General features: G+C 43.2%; 1 protein-coding gene across 1 annotated transcript in view; it reads right to left on the minus strand.

The window, feature by feature from the left end:
• Window positions 1-19,383: 19,383 nt before the first annotated feature.
• Window positions 19,384-24,268, minus strand: part of agbl4 (AGBL carboxypeptidase 4) — a 764,316-nt gene continuing 759,431 nt past the window's right edge. The window contains exons 12-13 of the mRNA XM_066692363.1: window positions 21,424-21,517; window positions 19,384-20,441 (exon numbers count right to left, since the gene is read on the minus strand). Of these exons, the coding sequence (XP_066548460.1) occupies window positions 20,330-20,441; window positions 21,424-21,517 (206 nt within the window). The 3' untranslated portion in view covers window positions 19,384-20,329. The remainder of the gene's footprint in view (window positions 20,442-21,423; window positions 21,518-24,268) is intronic.

The following is a 24,268-nucleotide window of genomic DNA, read 5'->3' on the forward strand; positions in this document are numbered from 1 at the left end:
GAGAGGCTTCAATCAAGGAGATTTTATCATCTAAACTAAGCCAAGTCTCAGTCAGAAACAGAAAGTCAAGTTTATAATGTGAAATTAAGTCATTGATAAGAAAGGATTTATTTAGCAATGAGCGAATATTGTTAGATCCACGTGGGGATGTATGGGAGGGCAAATTAGTCTGCAGCACTGTTGTTATTGTGAAGCTGCAAGCAGACACCGACAGTATCAATCAATGCGCTGGAACATTTTTTTTTTTTAAATGTAAATAAAAAAAAAACAAGTCGCTTGTCAGATTTTCCTATCAAGCAACCATATTTTTTAAAACAAGCCCAAAAAAACGCAACCCATGATTTTTTAAAGCGACTTAAACAAATAAGAAGCCCAAAGTCATGTATTATATTATTATTATTATTATTTTTTTTTATATATTTTTTTTTTCTTGGCAGATGCCCTTAAAGTGCAAAAATACAGTTAAGTAAAGGCATCAAACATTACAAATTCAATTTACATAAAACATAGCAATTAAAACTATAATACATTTTACAACTTCCAATTTACACAGGCAAGTACAGTAAGTGGGTCCTACATCCTGGACAGTAAAAGCTAAGTGCTGTCAAGATGTAGGGTCACAGTCAAGGGCTACGGGGAAGGGTGCAAGGAGGAAAACAATCAAAAAGGCAAGAAGCATAATAAAACGTATTTGGCAACTCTGGTTTCTAAACGCAGCTCAATAAAAGGTATTGCTTGTATTTGTATAACTCCCTGCCTGTCCTAATGTTTTCTGCATCAGCCTCAATATGTATATTGGGAATGTGCTGTTCATAAGAAAGTCTATTTGGAGGTCATCTGTCTCAAACTGGATACCTTCTTTAAGGCAGAGGTGTGTCAACTATTTGTTTGGCACCTGCAGCACTACTTGGCGATCTGTGGAACTCAGTTTCTTCATGTATCCAGTCCTCTATGTATGTAGAAACAGGTGGAGTAGGTGTGGTGCAGGCCAAAATGACCAGCATTATTATACAAATCTGTCTTTACCCCTGACCTCCATTTCTCAGGCAACATAAATTGTTTAATCCTTCCTTCCAGGCTTCTTTGCACCTTTCTTTCTTTTTTTACGTGGGTAACCAAAAGTCAGATTGTACAAGGGTGCTGCAATTGCTGCATAGCCCTCAATAAAGAGGCGGTAGTATCCACAGAATCCCAGGATCTGCAATACTTCTTTCCTTGTGGAAGGCCGTCTCCAGTCCCTCACCTTTCTGATCTTCTCCGGATCTATGTTAATTGTTTCAGCTGATACAATATGTCCAAGGTACTGAACCTCAGTCTTCAATAGATGGCACTTACAGGGCTTTAGTTTTAACCCATGCTCTCGTATTCTGTCGAAAACAAGTTGAAGACTTTCCTGATGCTCGTCAAATGTTTTTGAAAACACTACTGTGTCATCAAGATATATCAGCACACTAGCAAAATTAACAAAATAACCCAAACAGCAGGTCATTAGACTCTGAAATGTAACAGTCCAAAAGGCATCCTGTTAGCTTCATAAAGGCCCATCAGGGTGCTAAAAGCAGTCTTTTCAGCAACTTCCACTTGCCAATATCCAGAAGTTAGATCAAGCATGGATAAGAACTTGGCTTGACCCAGAGCATCTAGTGCTTCCTTGATTCTCGGAAGTAGAAAGGCATCCTGAGTGCTGTGGTAATTTGGTAATCCACACAGATTCGGGCGACAGGGCTTTGGCTGTTCCAGGCACGGCATGTCCTCATGGATGCCCCTATCTCGCCGGGCTTTACTTTTGGCCCCTCTGTGGAGGAGATGCTATCGCGCACTCTTCAGAAGAGGGAACAGTCCCTGCAGCTGGCCCGAGTGTAACCAGTGGTACCTCAGGTTCAGCAACGCAGGCCGTCTGCGGCAGCTCACCGGTGGGGAGGCCACAGGAAGTTTCTCAGCTTCGCCTTTGAGGGCTGAGCATTCGAGTTTGCTGTTTTCCCCTTTGGCCGGTCGCTAGTGCCACCTCTGCAAAACGCGTGAGCGAGTTACACGCCCTGTCCGTACACCCATCGTGTGTCCGTTTTGCGGGAGATGGCTCCAGGGTCACGCTACGGCCTAACCCTGCGTTCCTCCCGAAAGTGCTGTCACCATTTCATGTCAACAGGCCTATTGAGTTGATGGCTTTTCATCCTCCTCCCTTCGCTTCAGAGCAAGAGAGTCGGCTTTGCCTGCTTTGCCCTGTGCGGGCCCTCAGGTGCTATTTGGAACGCACTAAGGACATTCGGCGCTCAGACCAACTGTTGTGCGGACACAGGGCCAGGCGCTTTCAAAGCAGCGCCTCTCGCATTGGATTGTGGACACCATTACCATGGCCTACGAGTCCACCGGGACCCCGGTGCCTGATCACCTGGTGGCCCACTTGACTCGAGGCGTTGCCACATCGTGGGCCCTTTTTCAAGGTGCCCCCTTGGCAGACATTTGTGCGGCTGCAGCTTGGGCCTCGCCGCTTACATTTGCCCGGTTCTACAGGTTGGATGTGATGGGACCGGACCCTTCCATTGGGAATCCAGTGTTGGCTGCAGTCGAGCCCCAGTAGCCTATGCGCTCTGGCTCCTGCCTTTCCTCTCCCAGTCTTCCCCTGTAAGTGCTTCCTGTGGGAGCTAGTGAACCGTGTCTTTCCCTTCCACCGGACTATGCCTTCCAGTCGAGCACTCACGCGAGCTGCTCCTAGATGTACAGACAGCCCTGTCGATGTGTTCCCGGGGCTTGTCATGCGGCCTACAGGCATGTTGCCTTACGAGGCCGCCCTGTATATAGTTTTTTCATTATAATTGTGTTGCGGTGGTGCATGCGTTTGGCCTGTACCCCGCTCTGTATATTGGTCAGCAGGTCTGTGGTCCGCTCTGGCTGTATTACGCCATAGAGCAGGGGACCGCTGCTGTTGTCCTCCAGCGGAGGGCACTTGAGTTCTCCAGTGCCCCGCTGTGTACATAGTTAATTTATTCACACAGTAAGAGCTGTAGTTGCCCTGCGTTAGCTGCGCTATTCGACAGGTGTCAACTGCTCCTGTGTTCCACGTGTGTTGCATGAGCCAGCTCCTGCACCCTATAATGTATATATGTGTATATATGTATTATGTGTTAAACAGCAGGACTAAAATTGTAGAATGGAGTTCACTGCCGCTGTTCCCAGCTGATAGCGCTTGAGTTTCGCTGCCTCGCTGTGTATATAGTTCCTTTGTTAACACAGTAGAGCTAATGTTGCCCTGCGTTAGCCGGTCTAACCAGTCAACTACTCCTGTGTTCCATGGGCGGCACTTGAGTTTGTTCCTGCGCCCCGTGGTGTATATAGTTCGTTTGTACGAAATCTAAATTGTCAGCACAATGGAGCTCTTCCACTCTGTACTGTTTAGTTGAGTTGGATGCTCTTGTGCTGCACGCTGACAGCATGAAGGTCTGTCACGCAATATGTTTATATTGTATATTGTTCAGCTCGGCTACTCTGTTGACTAGCCAGCTATGTATTATATTTTATTTTTCTCATTGTGTCTGTGGCCCTGCTCCTATTGGATCAGGGGTCCACTGCCATGATATTGCGCGGAGGCCGCACAAGTGTTTCATTGCCCGCGCCAGACATTGTGCAAGTAGATTACGGCCTCGCTCCTAGCTGCACTAGTAGAGCAGCCGGCCTTGCTCTTGTAAGTGGAGGGCGTAAGAGTTAACCTCTGTAGCCCCGCTTTGTATATGCTGATTGCAGACAGTTCCCAGTAGAGCGTAACTACGGTCCTCGCTCCTGGACGGCTCAGGTGCAGCCCTATGGGGCTGGAGTTGTGTTGCCGAGGCCCCCTAGCGGTGCACCTCGGGGCAGGCTCCCTTATCAGCTTGCTGCCTCCTCCCTTGCGACGGTTTTGTTATGCAGTAACCCCTCCCCCTTGGGCAGTGCTTCCGATTTGAAAGATAACGATAGGTTGCGTATGCAACCCCCGTTATCTGAAAAAAGAAGCACTGCCCAAGGGTTGCAAGGTCGCGTGTGAGTCCTGGCTCCCGGCAAAAGAGGATGAACCTGCACTGACGTCACGTTTTATAGAACAGGAAGTGGGAAGGGACCTGTTCTGAGTGATGAGCGCAGGTGTCAGTGGCAGCTTTGATAGAGTGACGTTTCGATTGGGTTCCTAAGGAAGTGCGCAGAAACCCCTCCCCCTTGGGCAGTGCTTCGACTTAGTCCTTGGTGGCAAAACCCTTGTTGGCAATCACAGAGGTCAGACGTTTCTTGTAGTTGGCCACCAGGTTTGCACACATCTCAGGAGGGATTTTGTCCCACTCCTCTTTGCAGATCCTCTCCAAGTCATTAAGGTTTCGAGGCTGACGTTTGGCAACTCGAACCTTCAGATCCCTCCACAGATTTTCTATGGGATTAAGGTCTGGAGACTGGCTAGGCCACTCCAGGACCTTAATGTGCTTCTTCTTGAGCCACTCCTTTGTTGCCTTGGCTGTGTGTTTTGGGTCATTGTCATGCTGGAATACCCATCCACAACCCATTTTCAATGCCCTGGCTGAGGGAAGGAGGTTCTCACCCAAGATTTGACGGTACATGGCCCCGTCCATCGTACCTTTGATGTGGTGCAGTTGTCCAGTCCCCTTAGCAGAAAAACACCCCCAAAGCATAATGTTTCCACCTCCATGTTTGACGGTGGGGATGGTGTTCTTGGGGTCATTCCTCCTCCTCCAAACACGGCGAGTTGAGTTGATGCCAAAGAGCTCGATTGTGGTCTCATCTGACCACAACACTTTCATCCAGTTCTCCTCTGAATCATTCAGATGTTCATTGGCAAACTTCAGACGGGCCTGTACATGTGCTTTCTTGAGCAGAGGGACCTCCCCAGACCGAGGGAGACTGACAGTTATTTTGTGTTTCTTCCATTTGCGAATAATCACACCAACTGTTGTCACCTTCTCACCAGGCTGCTTGTCGATGGTCTTGTAGCCCATTCCAGCCTTGTGTATGTCTACAATCTTGTCCCTGACATCCTTGGGCAGCTCTTTGGTCTTGGCCGTGGTGGAGAGTTTGGAATCTGATTGATTGATTGCTTCTGTGGACAGGTGTCTTTTATATAGGTAACGATCTGAGATTAGGATCATTCCCTTTAAGAGAGTGCTCCTAATCTCAGCTCGTTACCTGTATAAAAGACACCTGGGAGCCAGAAATCTTGCTGATTGATAGGGGATCAAATACTTATTTCCCTCATTAACATGCAAATCAATGTATAACTTTTTTGAAATGCGTTTTTCTGGATTTTTTTGTTGTTATTCTGTCTCTCACTGTTAAAATACACCTACCATTAAAATTATAGACTGATCATTTCTATGTCAGTGGGCAAACGTACAAAATCAGCAGGGGATCAAATACTTGTTTCCCTCACTGTATCTACTTACCTACTTATCCACATATGAAGAATGGACCCCTGGTTCCTCTTGATCGATCACAATGCTTGGCTTCCACAGGCGGGCCTCTCAGGTCCCACTTAGTAAACAACTTGTGCTTTTCTTTTTCTGTTTTTTTCATGATCTGATTTTAACCCACATCCAGGTCACAGCAAAAAATATGTATAGTTTTTACTTTACGTTTTTTTTTTTTAATTATTATTATTATTAATATTATTATTATTATTAGTGTGGAAGAGGGGGGAAAAAAGAGGAGATCCAGGAGGTTCGTCCAGCAGGAGACAGCAGACAACCAAGAAGAGATTCGAGAGGGGATGTGAGTATCAGAGGAAGGAAAAGACAGGAAGATTTGGGCATCATCTGCGTAAAAATGATAAGAGAAACCATGGCATGTGATGAGGGGGCCCAGAGAGTGAGTGTAGAGAGAGAACAGGAGGGTGCCCAGGACGGAGCCTGGGGGGTGGATGAGGAACCTTGCTATGTCACTTGGTAGGTCCGGTCGTTGAGGTAGGAGGAGAACCAGGCGAGAGCAGTCCCAGAGATTCCAAGGTCAGCGAGGCAGGAGAGGAGGATGGAGTGATCAACTGTGTTGAATGTTGTGGAGAGATCGAGGAGGAAGAGGACTGTGGAGAGGGAGGCCACCTGAGCACAGCTGAGGGAGTCAGTGACTGCCAGGAGAGCAGTCTCAGTGGAGTGAGCTGTGCGGAAGCCAGATTGCAGAGGATCAAGAAGTGAGTGATGGGAAAAAAATGCAGAGAGCTGACAGTGGACAGCACGCTCAAGGGTCTTTGAGAGGAAGGGCAGTAGGGAGACAGGGCAGTAGTTCTGAGGAGAGGTGGAGTCAAGGGTAGGTTTCTTGAGGAGTGGGATGACAGCAGCTTGTTTAAATGCAGAGGGGAAACAGCCAGAGAGGAGTGAGGAGTTGAGGTGGAAGGAGATGAAGGGGAATAGATCAGGAGCAGTCGCTTGGAGGAGGCGAGTGGGGAGAGGGTCCAGGGCACACATTGTGGGTTTGTGACCTAGGAGGAGAGAGGTGAGAATTAAGAAAATTAAGCTTGATCGGTGGGAGACTTGGGCGGGATGGGAGAGGAGGGGGGACTGTTGAAGAGCTTGTGGATGGCAGAATCATCTGCAGAGAGAGACGAGGGAGGAGGAGGAGGGGATACGAAGAGGGAGGAGAAGGTGGAGTAGAGTTTGTGGGGGTTGTGGACAGAGGATTCAAAGAGTGATTGGAAGTAAGATTTCTTGGCTGAGGTGAGTGAGGAGGAGAATGTGGACGGTAGAAAGCGGTAGAGTAAGAGGGCAGCTGGGAGTTTGGGAGTTTCCACTTCTGTTCAGCGGCACGCAGACTGGATCGGGTTGAGCGGAGAACGGAAGAGATCCAAGGCTGAGGAGGGGAGGGACGTACAGGATGAGACATGAGAGGACAGAGAGAATCAAGGGAGGAGGTGAGGGAGAAGAACAAAGAGGAGGTAGCACAGTTAACAGACAGTTGGGTAAAACAATCAATGGAAGGTAAGAGAGTGAGAGCAGTAGAGGAAAGGGTGGAGGGGGAGACAAAGCGGAAGGTGACAGTGAGGAGGGAGGAGAGAAGAAAGGGTGGGGTGGCGAAGGAGAGGAGAGTAAGGGAGAATGAGATGAAGTGGTGGTCTGAGATGTCCAGGGGTGTCACGGAGCATGTTGAAGGGGAGCAACCTCTAGAGAAGATGAGGTCTAGCTGGCGGCCTGCCCTGTGAGTTGGGGGAGACAGGGAGAGAGAGAAGTTAAAAGTACTGTTTTATTGGTAAAAGTATTTTACATTACAATTAAAACACAATTTTAATACTCGTGATTAAAATGTGTTAACATTTTTAAATCCTAAAGTGATTTGACTATAATACCTAATAAACTCTAAATAAATGTGTATTAAATCAATCAAAACAATTCAGTTAGTGAAGAAGGGCAAACTGCCAAACCAACTAAATTTAACAAAAACAGTCAATGCATTGAAATTGAATGGAAAATGCATCAGACAAAAAAAAAAAAAGAAAGAATACATAAACAAAATAATCTGGTGCATTTAAAATAATTCAAACAGACAAACAAAAATAACAAAACCATCCTCCAATATCAGAAAAACCAGTGCCATTAAAAGCAATTTTTTAATTTTTTTTAAACAATCAATAATCAGTAAAAGAATAAAAGTTTTGGACTCGGGCTCCAGCAAGGGGAGTATCCGTCGCCAGAGGTGGGGTCCCATCATCATCCTTGCCCCTCTGATGGATCTCCAGATTGACTTGGTCTCTTACTAGGACCATGCCCTTCTGCGCGATGACTTTCAGGTCCAGCTCCTGGTTGTTGAATAGACAGATCTTCCATCCCTCCCACAGGGCCTGTTTCACCACGCAGAAGACACGCCACCAGCACCTCAGGGTTGATGTTGTAAGTCCTCTGGAGGGTCTATACAGGATCTGCTGGGCGGTCGTCCACGCAGGAACGGCAAACCTGCGGAAGAATGGAGAAAACAGGAGCCAGACCCTGCAAGCAGAGGGGCAGTCCCTACAAATATGAGCCTCTGTCTCCCTTCCCAAGCAGCCCTTGTAGGGGCAGGTGTCAAACAGGGCTAAACCCCTTCTGTACATGAACACTCGGGTGGGGAGACACCGACTCACAGCCATCCAGGAGACATCTTTCTGCGTATTTGTGAGGCAAACGTGTGTAGCGTTAGCCCAGATACTCCGGCAGGTTTCGGGAGGAAAATCTTCTATTCTGCTGGTCTCCTGGGTAGATCTCATCTGACAACAGATGGTCTTGTAGTCCCAGGAGACCAGTGAGGCTTTGTGGAGGCCTACTTTGAGTGCAATGGCTCGGAGCGCCCTGTAGAACAGCAGGGGATCCCACGAGTGCGGCCTGGTGTTGTCCATGGCACAGAGGCCAAGTGGTCTCAGACTGCTGGTTCATAAAACTCACTTTCTTGCCAGCAGCCTGGATGTTCTTAACCACATATGCCAGCCCCTGCACCTTAATGAGCCGCACAACGTCCGGGACCCCCCTACCTCCATCCAGGGCACCTTCACCATTTGCACTCTTTTCAGCCTCTCCATTTTACTCCCCCAGACAATTGAAATATAATTCTTCTGATCAATTTTGCGGTGTGCCTGTCTAGGGGAAATATCATGCCTACGTAGAGAAGTATAGGTAAGAGGATGGCCTTTACGACGAGCACCTTACCAGTCATCGGCCGTGGATCTTCCTCTGTACTTTTGATAAAGCTTCCTCCCAGCTCCGGGTGCCCGTGTTGGTTCCGTCGATCATGATCCCCAGAACCTTGATGGTCAACTTCACAGGGAACGCGGTTGGCGGGCCCCGGCTGACAGGCCATGCCTGGGAGAGGTAGACCTTATTCACAGCAGCTCCCGTCGCTCTGCAGAAGCCGTCCAGCAGTTTGTCCACCCTGGCCACGGATGGCGCATCCATGCAGACCACAGCCACATCGTCCATGTAGGCCAGGGTTTCAGTTGCTCTCTGCCGGCACCCGTGAGATGGAAGCCTGTCACACGGGCGTCCCAGCAGATTGCCTGCATGAACGGCTCCAAACAGAGGACTTACAGCAGGGCCGACAGGGGACAACCCTGTCGAACCCCCGACCTGACTAGAAATTATTCGGTCAGGTGGCAGTTCACAAGGACCCTGTTGCTTAGGCTGCTGTAAATAATCTTTACCCACCTCCTCAAGCCAAGAGCAAGGCCCATCCTCTCCATGACAAGCTGCAGGTATTTGTGGACCAGGGGAAGCCTTCTCTCGTTCGAGTAGGCCACGACATCACTGAGCAGCATCTCCCCCGGGCACTACAGACCTGGTCGGGACCCACGACTTGAGGGAGTGGCTGCTGTAGCCGGAGTGTAAGTCCTTTGGCCAGTATCTTGTAGTCTGTGCACAGGAGGCTGACCGGCCGCCAGTTCTTCAGATCCTTGGGATCACCCTTGTTATGGAGAAGTGTAAGAATACTCTTCTTCATAGAAGGGCCCAGTCTACCCTCTCCATACACCGACCCCAAGACCTGTGCCAGATCTTCCTTAAGCACCTCCCAAAAGATCTTATAGAATTCAGCAGGGATCCCATCGGGACCTGGTGTCCTTCCAGAGTTAAGATTCTTTTTCACCTGGGAGGGTTCAGTGGTGGTGATCTCTGGATCCTCCTCCTCCTCCTCTCCACCATCATTGTGGGACTCCAACAGGGACAGAAAGTGATGTATCAGATTTTGATCCACCACCTTTTCATCGTACAACTCCCTGTAGAAGTCCTGCACCACTGTCTCAACAGCCTCTCTTCCCTCCACCTCCTGCCCCGAGGAGTCGATCATGGAGGACATTACAGGCTGCCTCTCCTTAGTTTTCTTGAAGAAGCGGCTGCATTTCTCATCGTCCTCCATGATACAGACCCTGGAAAGGACCTTGATCTTTTCCTGCTCCTCCCTATAGAGGATGGAGAGACTCAGTTTCACCACTCCACTCCTCGAGGCGTCTGCCAAAGTTCTTCACGACACGAGGGTCATTGAGCAGAGAGGTGTTGAGCTTCCAGACCCCAGGCCCCTGACTCCCTTGTGCTCGGAATGAGCACCTTGGTCATCAGGAACCTGTGGTCTGAAAAGAAGACCGCCTCTGAAGACATGGCGGTCCTCTCCAGTGGCTTGCCAAGGAGGACGAGATCTATCCTGGAGAAGGAGGAGCCAGAAGAACACACCCAGGTGATCAGGGGCACCAGGTCCCGGCCTGCGTCGCAGAATTCAAAGTCATCCACGAACGCAACGAGATCCCTGCTGGATCTATCATTATGGGGCATACTCCAGTCTACATCCTTCAGGGCACAGTTGAAATCCCCTGAAATGATAACTGGTAAGGTGCAGATCAGGAGCAGGCGTAGCTGAGGGAAAAAGAGGACTATCTCTCTCTGGCTAGTGGGGGCATAGACATTGACCAGCCTCAATACAGCCCCCTTGTATTTAAAGTCGAGACTGGCCAACTTCTATTACTCTAAATTTTTTTACTTCAATGAAGGGGTTCTTCAGTGGCACGGCAATCCTGTCCACTCGGGACATGGTGGTCCCCGACCAGAAAGACTCGCCCAGGGTCCAACTGTCCCAGAGATCTTTATATTATTTTTGGAACAGGATGCCACACTCCTGCAGACAGAAGACATCCGCCATCATACTAGCCAGAGAGTTTAAAACATCGTCCCTATTTTTCACCTCAGCAATGCTCCTCATGTTTATAGATATAATTGTTAAGGCACTTAGGGCAATTACCCACTCCATAACAATCATGTAAATAAACCTTCCTTCTTCCCACTTCTCTCTTCTCCCTCACCTAGCTTAGCACTAGCGCTGTTGATGTAGCCAGTAGGTGCTTTGTGTACGAAGGTCATGGTTTTGCTTTTAGTGTTACATATATGAGGGGGCTTCATAAAAGCTGGACCAATAAAAAAAAACTGCACAGATGTGGAACTACATTTTACAACAAATAATCACTGCTCCAGAGTTCATACCAACAATCATTATGGCATCTTGCACATTTTTAAATTAATAGAAATGTCATCCAGCTCAATACAAAACTAACCATTTAAATGTAGTGCTTAATTCGTTACAATGTATCAAACTCTCAGGCAATCCAGCCGGTACATTGTTTCAGGACCTTTCAATTGTGGAAACAAACTACATTGTTTTAAGTTTAATTTAAATACAGATACATTGCAAACTCAAATCAGAGTAGGCTAGTCCTATTTGCCATTTTGAATTCTGATAGATGAAAATATTTAAACTTTGTCCCCCTCAAGGTTTTGCCAAATTTTCACCACTGGTTGGCTGGAGTGGTGTAAATCTCACCGTCATTGGACTCTGGAGCAGTGGAAACACGTTCTCTGGAGTGATGAATCACACTTCACCATCTGGCAGTCTGACAGACAAATCTGGGTTTGGTGGATGCCAGGAGAACGCTACCTGACCGAATGCATAGTGCCAACTGTAAAGTTTGGTGGAGGAGGAATAATGGTATGGGGCTGTTTTTCATGATTCGGTCTCGGCCCCTTAGTTCCACTTAAGGAAAATCTTAATGCTACAACATTCGACATGATTTTGCACTTCCAATTTTTAAGGCCCTTTCCTGTTTCAGCATGACAATACCCCCATGCACAGAGCAAAGTCCATACAGAAATGTTTTGTCGAGTTCAGTGTGGAAGAACTTGACTGGCCTAACCTTAACCCCATTGAACACCTTTGGGATGAACTGGAATGCCGACTGTGAGCCAGGCCTGATCGCCCAACATCAGTGCCAGACCTCACTAATGCTCTTGTTGCTGAAAGGAAGCAAATCTGCACAGCAATGTTCCAACATCTAGTGGAAAGCCTTACCAGAAGAGCGGAGGCTGTTTTAGCACCAAAGGGGGGACCAATTCCATATTATTGCCCATGATTTGTTAATGAGATGTTTGACGAGCAAGTGTCCAAATACTTTTGGCCATGTACTGTACCTGGTTCTTGAAAAAAAGCTCACCTAAATGAGAGGAGTTCTGAACCCAGCACTTTATACAGGCTTCATTTAATATACTAATGCCGAATTCAAATGATTTTAAATAAAGGTCTTTTAATCAAATAGTTCAAGAGTTCAGGTGGAATGAAAATCAGAAGGCAAAGGAGTCATCAAGGACCAGGACTGGGAAACCATGCATTAATAAACCAATCAGCTGGTTTCACAGACCTCATTTAGCAGTAGTGTTGGATTTGACTACCAAAAATAACATTGACTGTCCAAGGCTAGTACTAAGCTGTGTCGAACTAGTGGCCAACATGGATGCAAATGAAGGGTACAATTCCATCTGCCTGTTCCTGTATATATCCCATAAGATTTCAAAAATACAGTGAAGGTGTATTAACCCTGCAGTCTCTTAACTCCTCTGCACACTTTCCCATTGTGGGACTGAAACAAATGAGTCACGCACAGTACCCTACTATTGTGTCTAAAAAAAATACATAAATATATAAATAAATAATGGCTTAATAAGGAGTCATTATAATGAAGCCCGGAAGGGATTTGAAAGCACATCCCCTAGTGAGAAATAATTGTTAAGGTTATTTATGTTAATACATTTTTTAGAGAACATGCATTCCTTTTTAATTTTTCTTTCTCTTTCTCTCTCTCTCTCTCTCTCTCTCTCTCTCTCTCTCTCTTTTACAGTGAGTGGGGCGATTTTAGTGGAATGTCATTGCTAATCACTCAATTACCCTCAGTTATTGCTACAAGACATTCATTGTAATGTAAATTAATATGTGCAAAGTGTACTAACTTAATTGGAGGATAATGAACTTGCTATGAGTGCCCGGGTGGATAGATACATCTCACTAATAAAAGTGACAATTTGATATCGTGTTTGTACAAAACTGCGGTCTATTCTCCTTTGTGATTTTGGGCAAATTTCATAAATGTTTAAGTTTAATTTATTTTATAACTTTTCATCCCCTTCTTGTCATTGCATTGTACTTTTTACTGCAGGGTTATGCACTGGATTGCTGTTTGCTGCACGGTTATGTAGCCTCTTGGGTATCTAAAGATTGCTGGGGTGTACTGAAAATGCTGTGCACAAAATAGATAGCGAGGTTAATGTAAAATATTTAACTTATTTAATTATTTTTTAAGGGGAAAAAGCTATTAACAATTGATATGTCTTCAGGCATTCTTTGTTGTGTGTATATAGTTAGAATGTAATGTGTCTACTAATGTGGATACATGAATCCGTGTCACAGATGGAAGGGGAGTGCATTCAAACTCAGCTGTCTTCATCTTTTCTCTTTGGCCTTTCCACCTGAAATGCACATCGAGCTACAGTGTCTTTGAGTCCATGTCACTGATAAAAAGTATATGATAAAATAATCAGCAGGGTATTTATATAATATAAAGACATTATGTTACAGTTTTTTTATTGAAGAGTACCACTAATGCAGTTATTTTTTAGGTGTGCCATTTCCATTTCATACATTTGCTTTCACTACTTGAAATAGAATCATGTGCATCTGGAGTAGAGGGCTCCCTCTCCAGCAATTTGCACCTTGGGCTAGTCCTTCTCACCATCCAAGAGCACCAACTCAGAGTCTGTCCAGCCATCGGGTAACCTGGATTCCTCAGTACCTGGACCATCCCCCTTCAAAACGAATGCTTTCTTCATTCAAGACCAAAACATATTGCACTTGAGTGGAAAACATTGCATTCATTTAGAATGTGATCTGGTTTATCAATACAAACTCTAGCAGATGTCATTCATAGTTAATCACTTTTTTATACCCATCCCAGAAAACACCATCTCCACACTCCAATGTTGTTTTTTGGCAGTCCTATCAGCATTATTGTACACACACACACTTTAAGAAGACAAAGAAAAACAGGCGATCTGAAAAAATAGGACTGAGGCCCACTTTCAAGGCCTGCTATCCTTTGCAAAACAAACTTGCAGCACTAATATTTATCGTTTCGTCCTTTTTTTTCTCCTCTGAAACCTTGCGTAGCTAGCTGTGCATAAATAAATAAATATCCAGGAGGAAAGGATTTGTGAGTGGGTGTCCTTGTTCAGTTTTATTAGCACTGTACATCTTTGGGCTGCCATTTAAAGCCAAAGTCATTTGTTTATGTTGTTTCTGATTAATTGCCTCCGTTATTCCGAGTGACTTGTTTGAAAAATACATGTTCCTCGCGTCACCGATGACTGATTGCCTACGCTATTTTTTTTCCTGACATGTCTAGTAGAAGGGAAAGAAACAAACATGCTTCATATTTCAGCAAATGAAGTAAAACCTTTTGGTTCAATGTATGGGAAAATCTTTTTTAAACCCCTCAAGATGGTATGCACAGATAAATAAAGACTACTGGGAAGATTTGAAATGGCTAGAGTAGGATTCAATTCAATTCAATTCAATTCAATTTTATTTATAAACCACTTTAAAGACTACATACCAAAGTGCTGTACAATTAAAAACATAATCAAACATACTAAAAAACAATGCATCAATACACACATAATAAACCTAAAAACATAATAAAAAAAACAGTACAACAGACAATCAATTCGCCCCATACACATAGACAAGGCCATACTCTGCTGTCCAGCAAATTACATTCTATCAACTCTCATATGCCCTAGAAAATAAATACGTTTCCAATCGTGTCTTAAATACTCCTAACATGTCCGATGATTTAATCGACTGGGGCAAAGCATTCCACAATTTCGGTGCCGCCGCAGCAAATGCACGATCACCCTTACCCTTAAAACATGTCCATGGAATATTAAGCATCAATTGCTTATTAGATCTAAGGAGTCTCACGGAAGAGTAAGTGTTAATCAATTCTGATATATGATCTGGGGCTATACCATGTAATGCTTTAAACACATACATCAAAACCTTAAATTCTACTCTCTGGTTAATGGGCAACCAGTGAAGAGATAGGCTAAGATCAGAGTAATAAGATCCCTCTTTCTGGTATTAGTTAGCAGCCTTGCTGCAGCGTTTTGTACCAGCTGCAGTCATGACAAAGAGGACTGATAGACCCCCAGATACAGTGCATTACAATAATTCAATCGCGAGGACACAAACGCATGAATAACTTTTTCAAGGTCCTTAAAAACTAGGACCTATTTCAATATGGGAATATTCCTAATCTGAAAAAAACTATTCTTCACCACAGAGTTGATTTGCTTATCAAATTTAAGATCAGAATCAACAATAAAACCCAGATTTCTCACTTGGTTCCTCACATAAGAAGATAAGGGCCCAAAACTATCTTTGTATGTTTCAGCACAGCCACTACCACCAAAAATTATAATTTCCGTTTTCTTATCATTAAGATGGAGAAAATTGCTACTCATCCAGCATTTAACATCATCTAGACATTCCATTAAAGATTTAATTGACAGATTATCACCTGCCTTCATATATATATATATATATATATATATATACACTCACCTAAAGGATTATTAGGAACACCTGTTCAATTTCTCATTAATGCAATTATCTAACCAACCAATCACATGGCAGTTGCTTCAATGCATTTAGGGGTGTGGTCCTGGTCAAGACAATCTCCTGAACTCCAAACTGAATGTCTGAATGGGAAAGAAAGGTGATTTAAGCAATTTTGAGCATGGCATGGTTGTTGGTGCCAGACGGGCCGGTCTGAGTATTTCACAATCTGCTCAGTTACTGGGATTTTCACGCACAACCATTTCTAGGGTTTACAAAGAATGGTGTGAAAAGGGAAAAACATTCAGTATGCGGCAGTCCTGTGGGCAAAAATGCCTTGTTGATGCTAGAGGTCAGAGGAGAATGGGCCGACTGATTCAAGCTGATAGAAGAGCAACTTTGACTGAAATAACCACTCGTTACAACCGAGGTATGCAGCAAAGCATTTGTGAAGCCACAACACGTACAACCTTGAGGCAGATGGGCTACAACAGCAGAAGACCCCACCGGGTACCACTCATCTCCACTACAAATAGGAAAAAGAGGATACAATTTGCACAAGCTCACCAAAATTGGACAGTTGAAGACTGGAAAAATGTTGCCTGGTCTGATGAGTCTCGATTTCTGTTGAGACATTCAGATGGTAGAGTCAGAATTTGGCGTAAACAGAATGAGAACATGGATCCGTCATGCCTTGTTACCACTGTACAGGCTGGTGGTGGTGGTGTAATGGTGTGGGGGATGTTTTCTTGGCACACTTTAGGCCCCTTAGTGCCAATTGGGCATCGTTTAAATGCCACGGCCTACCTGAGCATTGTTTCTGACCATGTCCATCTTTTTATGACCACCATGTACCCATCCTCTGATGGCTACTTCCAGCAGGATAATGCACCATGTCACAAAGGTCGAATCATTTCAAATTGGTTTCTTGAACATGACAATGAGTTCACTGTACTAAACTGGCCCCCACAGTCACCAGATCTCAACCCAATAAAGCATCTTTGGGATGTGGTGGAACGGGAGCTTCGTGCCCTGGATGTGCATCCCACAAATCTCCATCAACTGCAAGATGCTATCCTATCAATATGGGCCAACATTTCTAACGAATGCTTTCAGCACCTTGTTGAATCAATGCCACATAGAATTAAGGCAGTTCTGAAGGCGAAAGGGGGTCAAACACAGTATTAGTATGGTGTTCCTAATAATCCTTTAGGTGAGTGTATATATACACACATTCGCAAACAAAAAATATTTCTGGAGAAACTGTATTATCGATTATACTACTAAAATAAATGTAGCATTATATCTTGTTGTTATACCATTCAGATTAACAATTAACATTGCCAATGCGCAGCAGCAGCATGTCAGCACCGGTGCTCTGATCAGATTTGCTAGTCCAGGCCTGGCCTCTTCACTGACTTCACTTAGTATGGTACTAAAGCTTGGGATCACCTAGTCTCCAACTTTGCTCTGCCTCTTTTTTCATTGCAATGGGTACTAACTTTAGTCCGCAGCTGTGGATGATCCTGAGATAGTACCGTACTAGCTAGTTCGCAACTTAGTACAGAGCTCCGTACTAACTCTACTACTACTAGTAGATGTTATGGTGATGAAGATTTGGAGACTGCAGAAAACAGTGCGATTAAATAATTGTTAGTGTAGTAGTGACATTTGAATTGATGAGCCGTCTTTTGTGGAAACCACAAAAAGCCTTAGGTTTGTACTTTATTTAATATATATATATATATATATATATATATATATATACATACATTAGTTTGTCTAAAGAAGATGCAGGTTCACTGTTTATTTTAGCAGCTAACAAAAGGGTTGAGTGCAATGTGAATGAGAGAGAGAGCCAGACCTACCTTATCAGCATTTATGCAGGTGCTGGCTAATTAAGAGCTCTGGGATTGGAGAGGTGTGGATATGAATGAAACAATGGAAAGTATAAAATGTATGTGCATAGAATTAACCAATTAGGATTATTTACCTGGTCAGGCTACTACCCTAATTAACAAGACAGGTGGGTGCAATTTACTCCCACATTATGTAGCATGGGGAGTGCTACAACCTTATTTAGGATAAGGATATCAATTAGAGAAAGAGTATTGGAATATTTTAATTTAATCTTAAAAAATATTGAAGCTTCTTGCCCATTTAGATAACCAGGGTTCCATTCTCAATCTACTGTTCACTTTCAAGTATAAAAAATCTCCTAAAGGGGACTATGGGGTACCATGTAACCAAGCAGTTGTGAAGGGAGGACAATTGACAGACCAATGGCCTGCAAAGACACAAGGCACTGCTGGGATAAAGAATATGCTCAAAGCCAGGGAGCCCAACCTGCAACATATCTGAGGCGGTTGTTCAGGAGCAAAGGCCTCACAGAGTAGCCTCAAGCGAGACAACAATCAGGAGCAGGGACCCCAGGGACCCTGAGCTCAGGTGAATAATGAAACAAGGAATGAGGAGCAAGGGCCTCACAAAAGCCCATGCTCTACTGAAGTATAAAATGAAACAGGAGCAGAAGGCCTGGCATCAATTGCCCGAATGGAGAATAACTCTGCAGTATAGAATAAGGCTGCAGTAGGCCTTGAGCTCAACCAGGACACAAGTCAGATGGGAGCAAAGGCCTCCCAGAGGGCCCAAGCTCAATTACAGAAAACCCCATAATCTGTTTAATTCAATAGTATTGCAGACAATGCGCCAATAAATTAAAATCTTCAGCAGGAACATTTATATAATTTGTCAACAGAAATGTTGCTTTTTTTCTTATTTTTAATAGATGAAAAAATACAGAAATAGAAATATTTAATTTTACTTGCGTGACACAGGTTAACCTTCCAGTAAAAGCATCTTACTCATAATAAACTGTATGTGTAGTGATGTATGCATGTTAACTTTCATTTGTATTTTATTCAGTAGAGAAAAGGTGTTGGAGATTGTGAGATTTGTTGTATGCCTGCTCATCTAGGCTGGTGCTGTTCTGCAGGCCCTCTTCATGGGCTAAGCTTTCCAGACTGATGCCACCTTCAGTCATCTCACATGCTGTGAGATCAGGCTGGCCAATGATTCTTTGGCTCTGTTTCCATCGCCAAGAGCAGTTCCTGGGCAACTCCTCCCTTCAGCTCTCCTGGCACTCCTGACTTTTAACAGTTTTATTTTGGTATTTGTAGGTCAAGCAGTAGATGGGGAAATACATTTTGACCAAGAACAGAGGTAATTTAAATTGAGAGTATTGGTGCGATGATCTTATTTTCTTTTTAGTGAAGATATGAGGAAACTTTTAGATTTATCTGAGGTATTATGATTTATTATTTCTTAAAATAATTTGAAATGTTTGTGGAGACACTGTTAACCTTTATTTTTTATCCTCAATTGTTATGGATTTTACTACAAGTGTCTAATGCTATTTATTGAGTAGGGCCACTTTAATTAAAAACGTTTCTGTGTTTCCTAGAGGCAGCTCGCCTCCACTCACCTGGACAGGGATAGGCTTACGGTGTTTTATTTGGAATTTGGTTATAGTTTGAACACTGTATTATATCTGATATAGATTTTATTTTAATTTCAAACAACCCTCTTCCCAGCATATACATACCCCTTTGTTCCTCAAACACCTTGTGAAGTCTTGTATTCTCTCTGAGCTGCATCACCATGGACTGTTTACTTACTGCTGACTTCTGCACCATTGACCCTTGCCTTCCTTTTTAATTGACTCCTGGACTTCCTGTATTGCTGCTTTTGTCTATCTACTGACCTTCCTGCTTGTTTAACAACCATGTATCCTGGATCTCGCTCTGGACTCAGTTTACTGGTTTTGACCCCTTACCTGTCTCCGATTCTGCCTTTTGTTACTCCGTGCTTCCACACTTGCCTGTCCTCTGCCCGGCTGTGACAGATGAGAGCCAATACTTAACCATACTTTCACCATAACTGTCTCAGAATAAGGAGACTGAAATTAAATATCCAGTGATGTCAATTACAAACAGACGTGTTTAATACAACCAAACTACAAATAAATAAATAAGCATTTAGCAGCCCTCACTCGAAATGTCTCAAAAGTAAAGAGAAAGCAAGAAAAATAAAGCAAAAACAATCCAGTTAAACTTGCAAGGGAAAATCAATTACAAAAATAACCCAAACCTTTACTTCTCAGAGACAATTTGCAAGATTAAATCTAAGGTTTAACCATGCTATAAAAAGCAAACTACAAACCTGTACTTGACAGTAGTATTTAGGAGTAGAAGAAAGAAGTATCAGACAAAAAATGATGGGACCACTAAGCTTTGTAGTTTTCTTTCAGCAGGTGGGTGAAAATTTGGTTTTTGTCTGGCTCAATCTGTAGGATTACATGAATTATGTATCTTGACAGTACACATGACTTGACAGTATACACATAGACAACAGAGACTGGATTGTAGAATTAATCATAACTTTAAATGTAACTTTATTTTTTGTGAGATAAAGCCATCTGATTCAAGTTAGCAGTATGTCATAACAGTTTGAAAATATATACTTTGCCTGTCGTCTGATGCCTTTACTTTTCTCTTGCAGCACATTTGTTTCCCACCATAAGCAAAATTTCAGTTTAAAACAGTAAAGAGATCCTCTGTCAATCTTGGTGCCAGTTCCTGATATGGTTGTTTCTTTAGGCTGTGTGGTGATCCTGTCCTTAGTTTGACCTAAGGCTAGACCAAATCAAAACTTGGACTAATTGCAAATCTCAAAGTACAGACCTGTACTCTATTGCAGTACATTTTATTGTCAGAAGCCACATCACTCATAAATGAAGATGCGAAAGGGCACAGGTTTGAACTTAGTTTGTAGGTAGGGTAAAGGTTTGTTTGATCTAGGCCCTAGTGTGACCTCTAGTGGTGTCGATTATAAAACAATGGCACTAGGTTGCTTCTATGAGTTGAGTTTAAAAATCTCCTCGAATGCCTTGAATTCTTCTCTCTGCTTTCTCTCCCTCATAGTTTCTTCCAGTTCCTAGGCTGTTTCCAGGTCTCCCACTGGACAGAGCAAGAGTGCTGCTGTGAAGAGAGAGAACACAGACTATTAAGATATAACACAGTTTTGGCATGGAAAGGTTGTGTCCACAGTTAACCATAATTGTTTTCTATAACAACTGTTTACAACCTGTGGTTCAGGACCCACTAGTGGGTTGTGAGGCAGGTTAAGATGGGTCACCACAACAAAAGAACTCTGCTGCTTGTCTGCTTTAAAATAACTGTATTTCACTCCTAGGCAGTCCTAGTCCATGCATTAAAAGCAGTTTATACAGTATGTATTGCTACTTTGAATCAAAGCAATGTTCATCACGGTATGATCAGCCTCCTGTGCAGGCCACATAAGATACTGACAGAAAACTACTTTTGCTTTCAAGCAGCCATGGGCTGTATACAAATGTACCTAATCTTCACAATCGTCATTATTTCACAATATTTCTGTTTATGGCAACTATGCATAAAAAACAGAACCCCCCCCAAAATCAATGTATTTTTAGTATGTGTTTATATATTTTATTGTACTCTAAATATATTGCAAAACATATATTGTACATATATGAGTTCAATATGGGAATTATGCCTTTTGCACTATTATACTATATATATGACCGGAATACAGTGCCCTCCAATTATGTTCATACCCTTGATAAATGGTAACAAAAATATGGTGTAGCAGAAGAAATTGAAGTGTGCAATCATTTATTTAACTCAAATAAAATAAAATATGTAAAATGTTAATACTAATAACACTGCACAGAGCAACATCATTTGTTCAAAAAAACGTAAAAGTCACACCTGTAAGGATCTCTAAATAAAATCCTGCATTCATAAGGAATTTCAAGGCTACTGGAACAGTCGTATAAAACCTGCTGTATTAGGGCTCTGCAAGATCAGCCAATTGGCCTAATTGATAAGGCTATATTCCTAGATAGCGTGCATAGTGTATTCTTGGAGTTTTAATGTCTTACATAAAACCTCTTCAGTAATACAAGGACAAGGTCAATACCTGTAGCTGGGACCTGTTGGCTTGTCTTCAATCAGATTATTGAGTTTGTAATAGTCAAGAAAGGTGCGAGCTACATTCCTGCCCAGCTTCATATCTGTGTGTTTCAAGTTAAGGGAAACTGACTTGAACTCCCTGTCAAAAAGGCAAAGTACATCACTTCTTTACTGCATACTCCCCAAACTCCCAGTCAGGCAAAAAGAGACTGCAGTCACCCTGAACTTTAAGAAACAACATTTTCCTTTACATTTTCTTTAAAGGAAAAGATGAGGGTATGTTATCAGTCATTAAAAACAAATCCAAGTCCATTCAATAGAGAGATTAGCAATTAAACCCTTGCAAGTTTTCATGTAGATTGTAATACCCCCCATGCTTTGATGTCACTGGACCAGTGTGAGTTTGCATGTTCTTCCAGTGTCTGTGAGGGTTTTCTATGGGTACTGCAGTTTCTTCCGACATGCCAAAGACAGCGACCTGACAGACTCAGGTTACACTCTGGGGGTAGAGTATTTGGGGATTGTGGTACCACAGAAAAGTCAGTGTAAACTCAACCTTTGATACCTTACCATTTGGAGTTTTGTATTCAATGATTGTGTCATAATATTATTTCCCTTGTTCAGATTAAAAGGTCTGGGGAGATGCCATTACAGATGAAGAAAAGTCTGTGTTTTTATAAGTATACAGCTCTCTTATTCTGAAACATTCTATATCCACTCAGAATATAATGATTTCTACATAAAAAGGTGCATCTGCATCTTCTCTGTATTGTTAGGGGAAAAATAGGAGAAAATAGACAAGACAATGGAATCAGACAGGGAAACCCCTGAAGCAGAATGTAAACCAGACATAAAATACAAAGTTTACTATACCATTGTTTTTAATACTGTCTGATATTGAATATTAAAAAAACAACTGTGTCTTGCTGTCAGATTGTACAAGCCAGCAGTTAGCTAGAGTTAAGATGTATAATCTCACTGGAGCTCCCATAGCTTTAAACCTGATCCCCTTTCATTAACTAAAAAATACATACATTACTAAATGAATTAATAAATAAGCAAGCAAGCCAATATTCCTGTTTTCCCCACCCCCACTTCCAGAACCATTTGCAGTAAATAACTGGCCAGTCCCTAGTGCAGAAAGAGAGAAAATAAATAACTAGGGACAGCTCATTGCGCTCTGCGTTCAGCCTGGGTAAATCAACTGCATTCAAGTGAAGTCAGCCAAATTTCCAAGGCGGAGGGCATCTTCTAGTGACAATTACTTACAGCATACTGTATTTAAATTCATAAGATTCTCTCCCACTGCCTTGTACTGACTGAGCACATCAATAACTTCCAACAGTCCATCATTAAAAAAAATGAGTCCATCCGACTTTGCTTCTTCTTTGATTAAACATAGCTATGGAGTCATAAGTAATTTAAGGGAACTTGACAAACCATGTGTACCCCAGCCATTTTCAAAAGTGAAACAGTAGGAATAATATTCTATATCTAAGACAGTGGTCTCTCAGCCTGGTCCTCTAGAGATCCAATTCTCCTTTTGTGAAATTGAATTATATGGTTATTGTCATCCCAAAACTAAGTGGATAAAGTTTAAGTGTTCAGCGTCAAAAATTATATATACTTTATCTGGCAATTTCATTTTTCTTTTATAATACAAAATAATATATTTAGTAAACTGAAATCATATTGGTTAAATTCATATGGAAAACTTAAACATGGGCTAAATATGATCTGATATGATTTGCGATCAATTTATAAAGATCAACCAACTGAGAGAATGACATGGCTGACTGATTAACTGTCACGGTTGCACCTCAGGGAGCACAGGAACAGGGGACCCAAGTGTAGTGTGTGGTCGGACAGGCACGGGTCGGGAGCAGGTGGATCAGGGCAATGGAGGCTAGACAGAGACATGGTCGAGGTCACAGACGTGGGTCGTGGGATCGGGCAAACAAGGCTACAAGGGAGAGACAGAGTCGTGGTCGGAAAGTCAGGCAAGGGTTCGAAGGAAACACGGATACCAGGCACGGGGATACAGGGCTCTAGGAGAGGACACGGGAAGAATGAGGGAAGTGAGGGAATTATATAGGACACAGGAAACCAGGTGGGAAGGTGCAGGACGAATAGGAACATAGGGAGACTGAACAAATGCACATGGGAGACCGGAATGTTAATAGACTGATTGACAGGAGCTGGGAGAAGGGACAGGGAAAGGCCTCTAGTGGAGAGAGAGGGTGAGTACTGGGGAACCGTGACATTAACGTATCAGTAGGAATTCAAGGGTAGCACAGCACAGGTTCTCAAATGAAGGCTGTGCAGGAAAGTCAACATTTCTCTTTGTTTTAAACCTTAACTATAAGATTGTATTGTATTGTAATTGTATTGTCTATTTTAATGACTATTAGACATTGATTCAGAGGAAAATGGCGTGGAATGGGGTATGACTTTGGGTAAGAAGGTCAGGTCTGGAATCCAAGACACTCTAAAACCATCTTCAGCAATGTGAGTGCCAGGTATTTACACTGACAGTGCATGCAGCTCACAGACATGCTTTGCCAAGGCAATAGCCAAAGGAGATGCTGATCAAATCAAATCTTCAGCTCAACTGAGTGGAGGGGCTCATTGGGGCCCATAATGGTTCCAGCATCATGGCAAGATACAGTGAAGGGAAACCAGGTGCCTTAAGCCATCTCAAACCCTTCAGGAACTGTGTTTGTGAGCTCCAGATGAGAAACTATCAATTGTAACATGGCTTACAGAAATGGCCACCAGATAGAACTTAAGCATAGATTGATTTTTCTTTTTTTTTTAAAGCTCTAGTAGAAATCTGAGATTCATGGCCATAG

This window comes from Amia ocellicauda, chromosome 19, assembly GCF_036373705.1.
Source record: "Amia ocellicauda isolate fAmiCal2 chromosome 19, fAmiCal2.hap1, whole genome shotgun sequence".
Classification (NCBI taxonomy): Eukaryota; Metazoa; Chordata; class Actinopteri; order Amiiformes; family Amiidae; genus Amia; species Amia ocellicauda.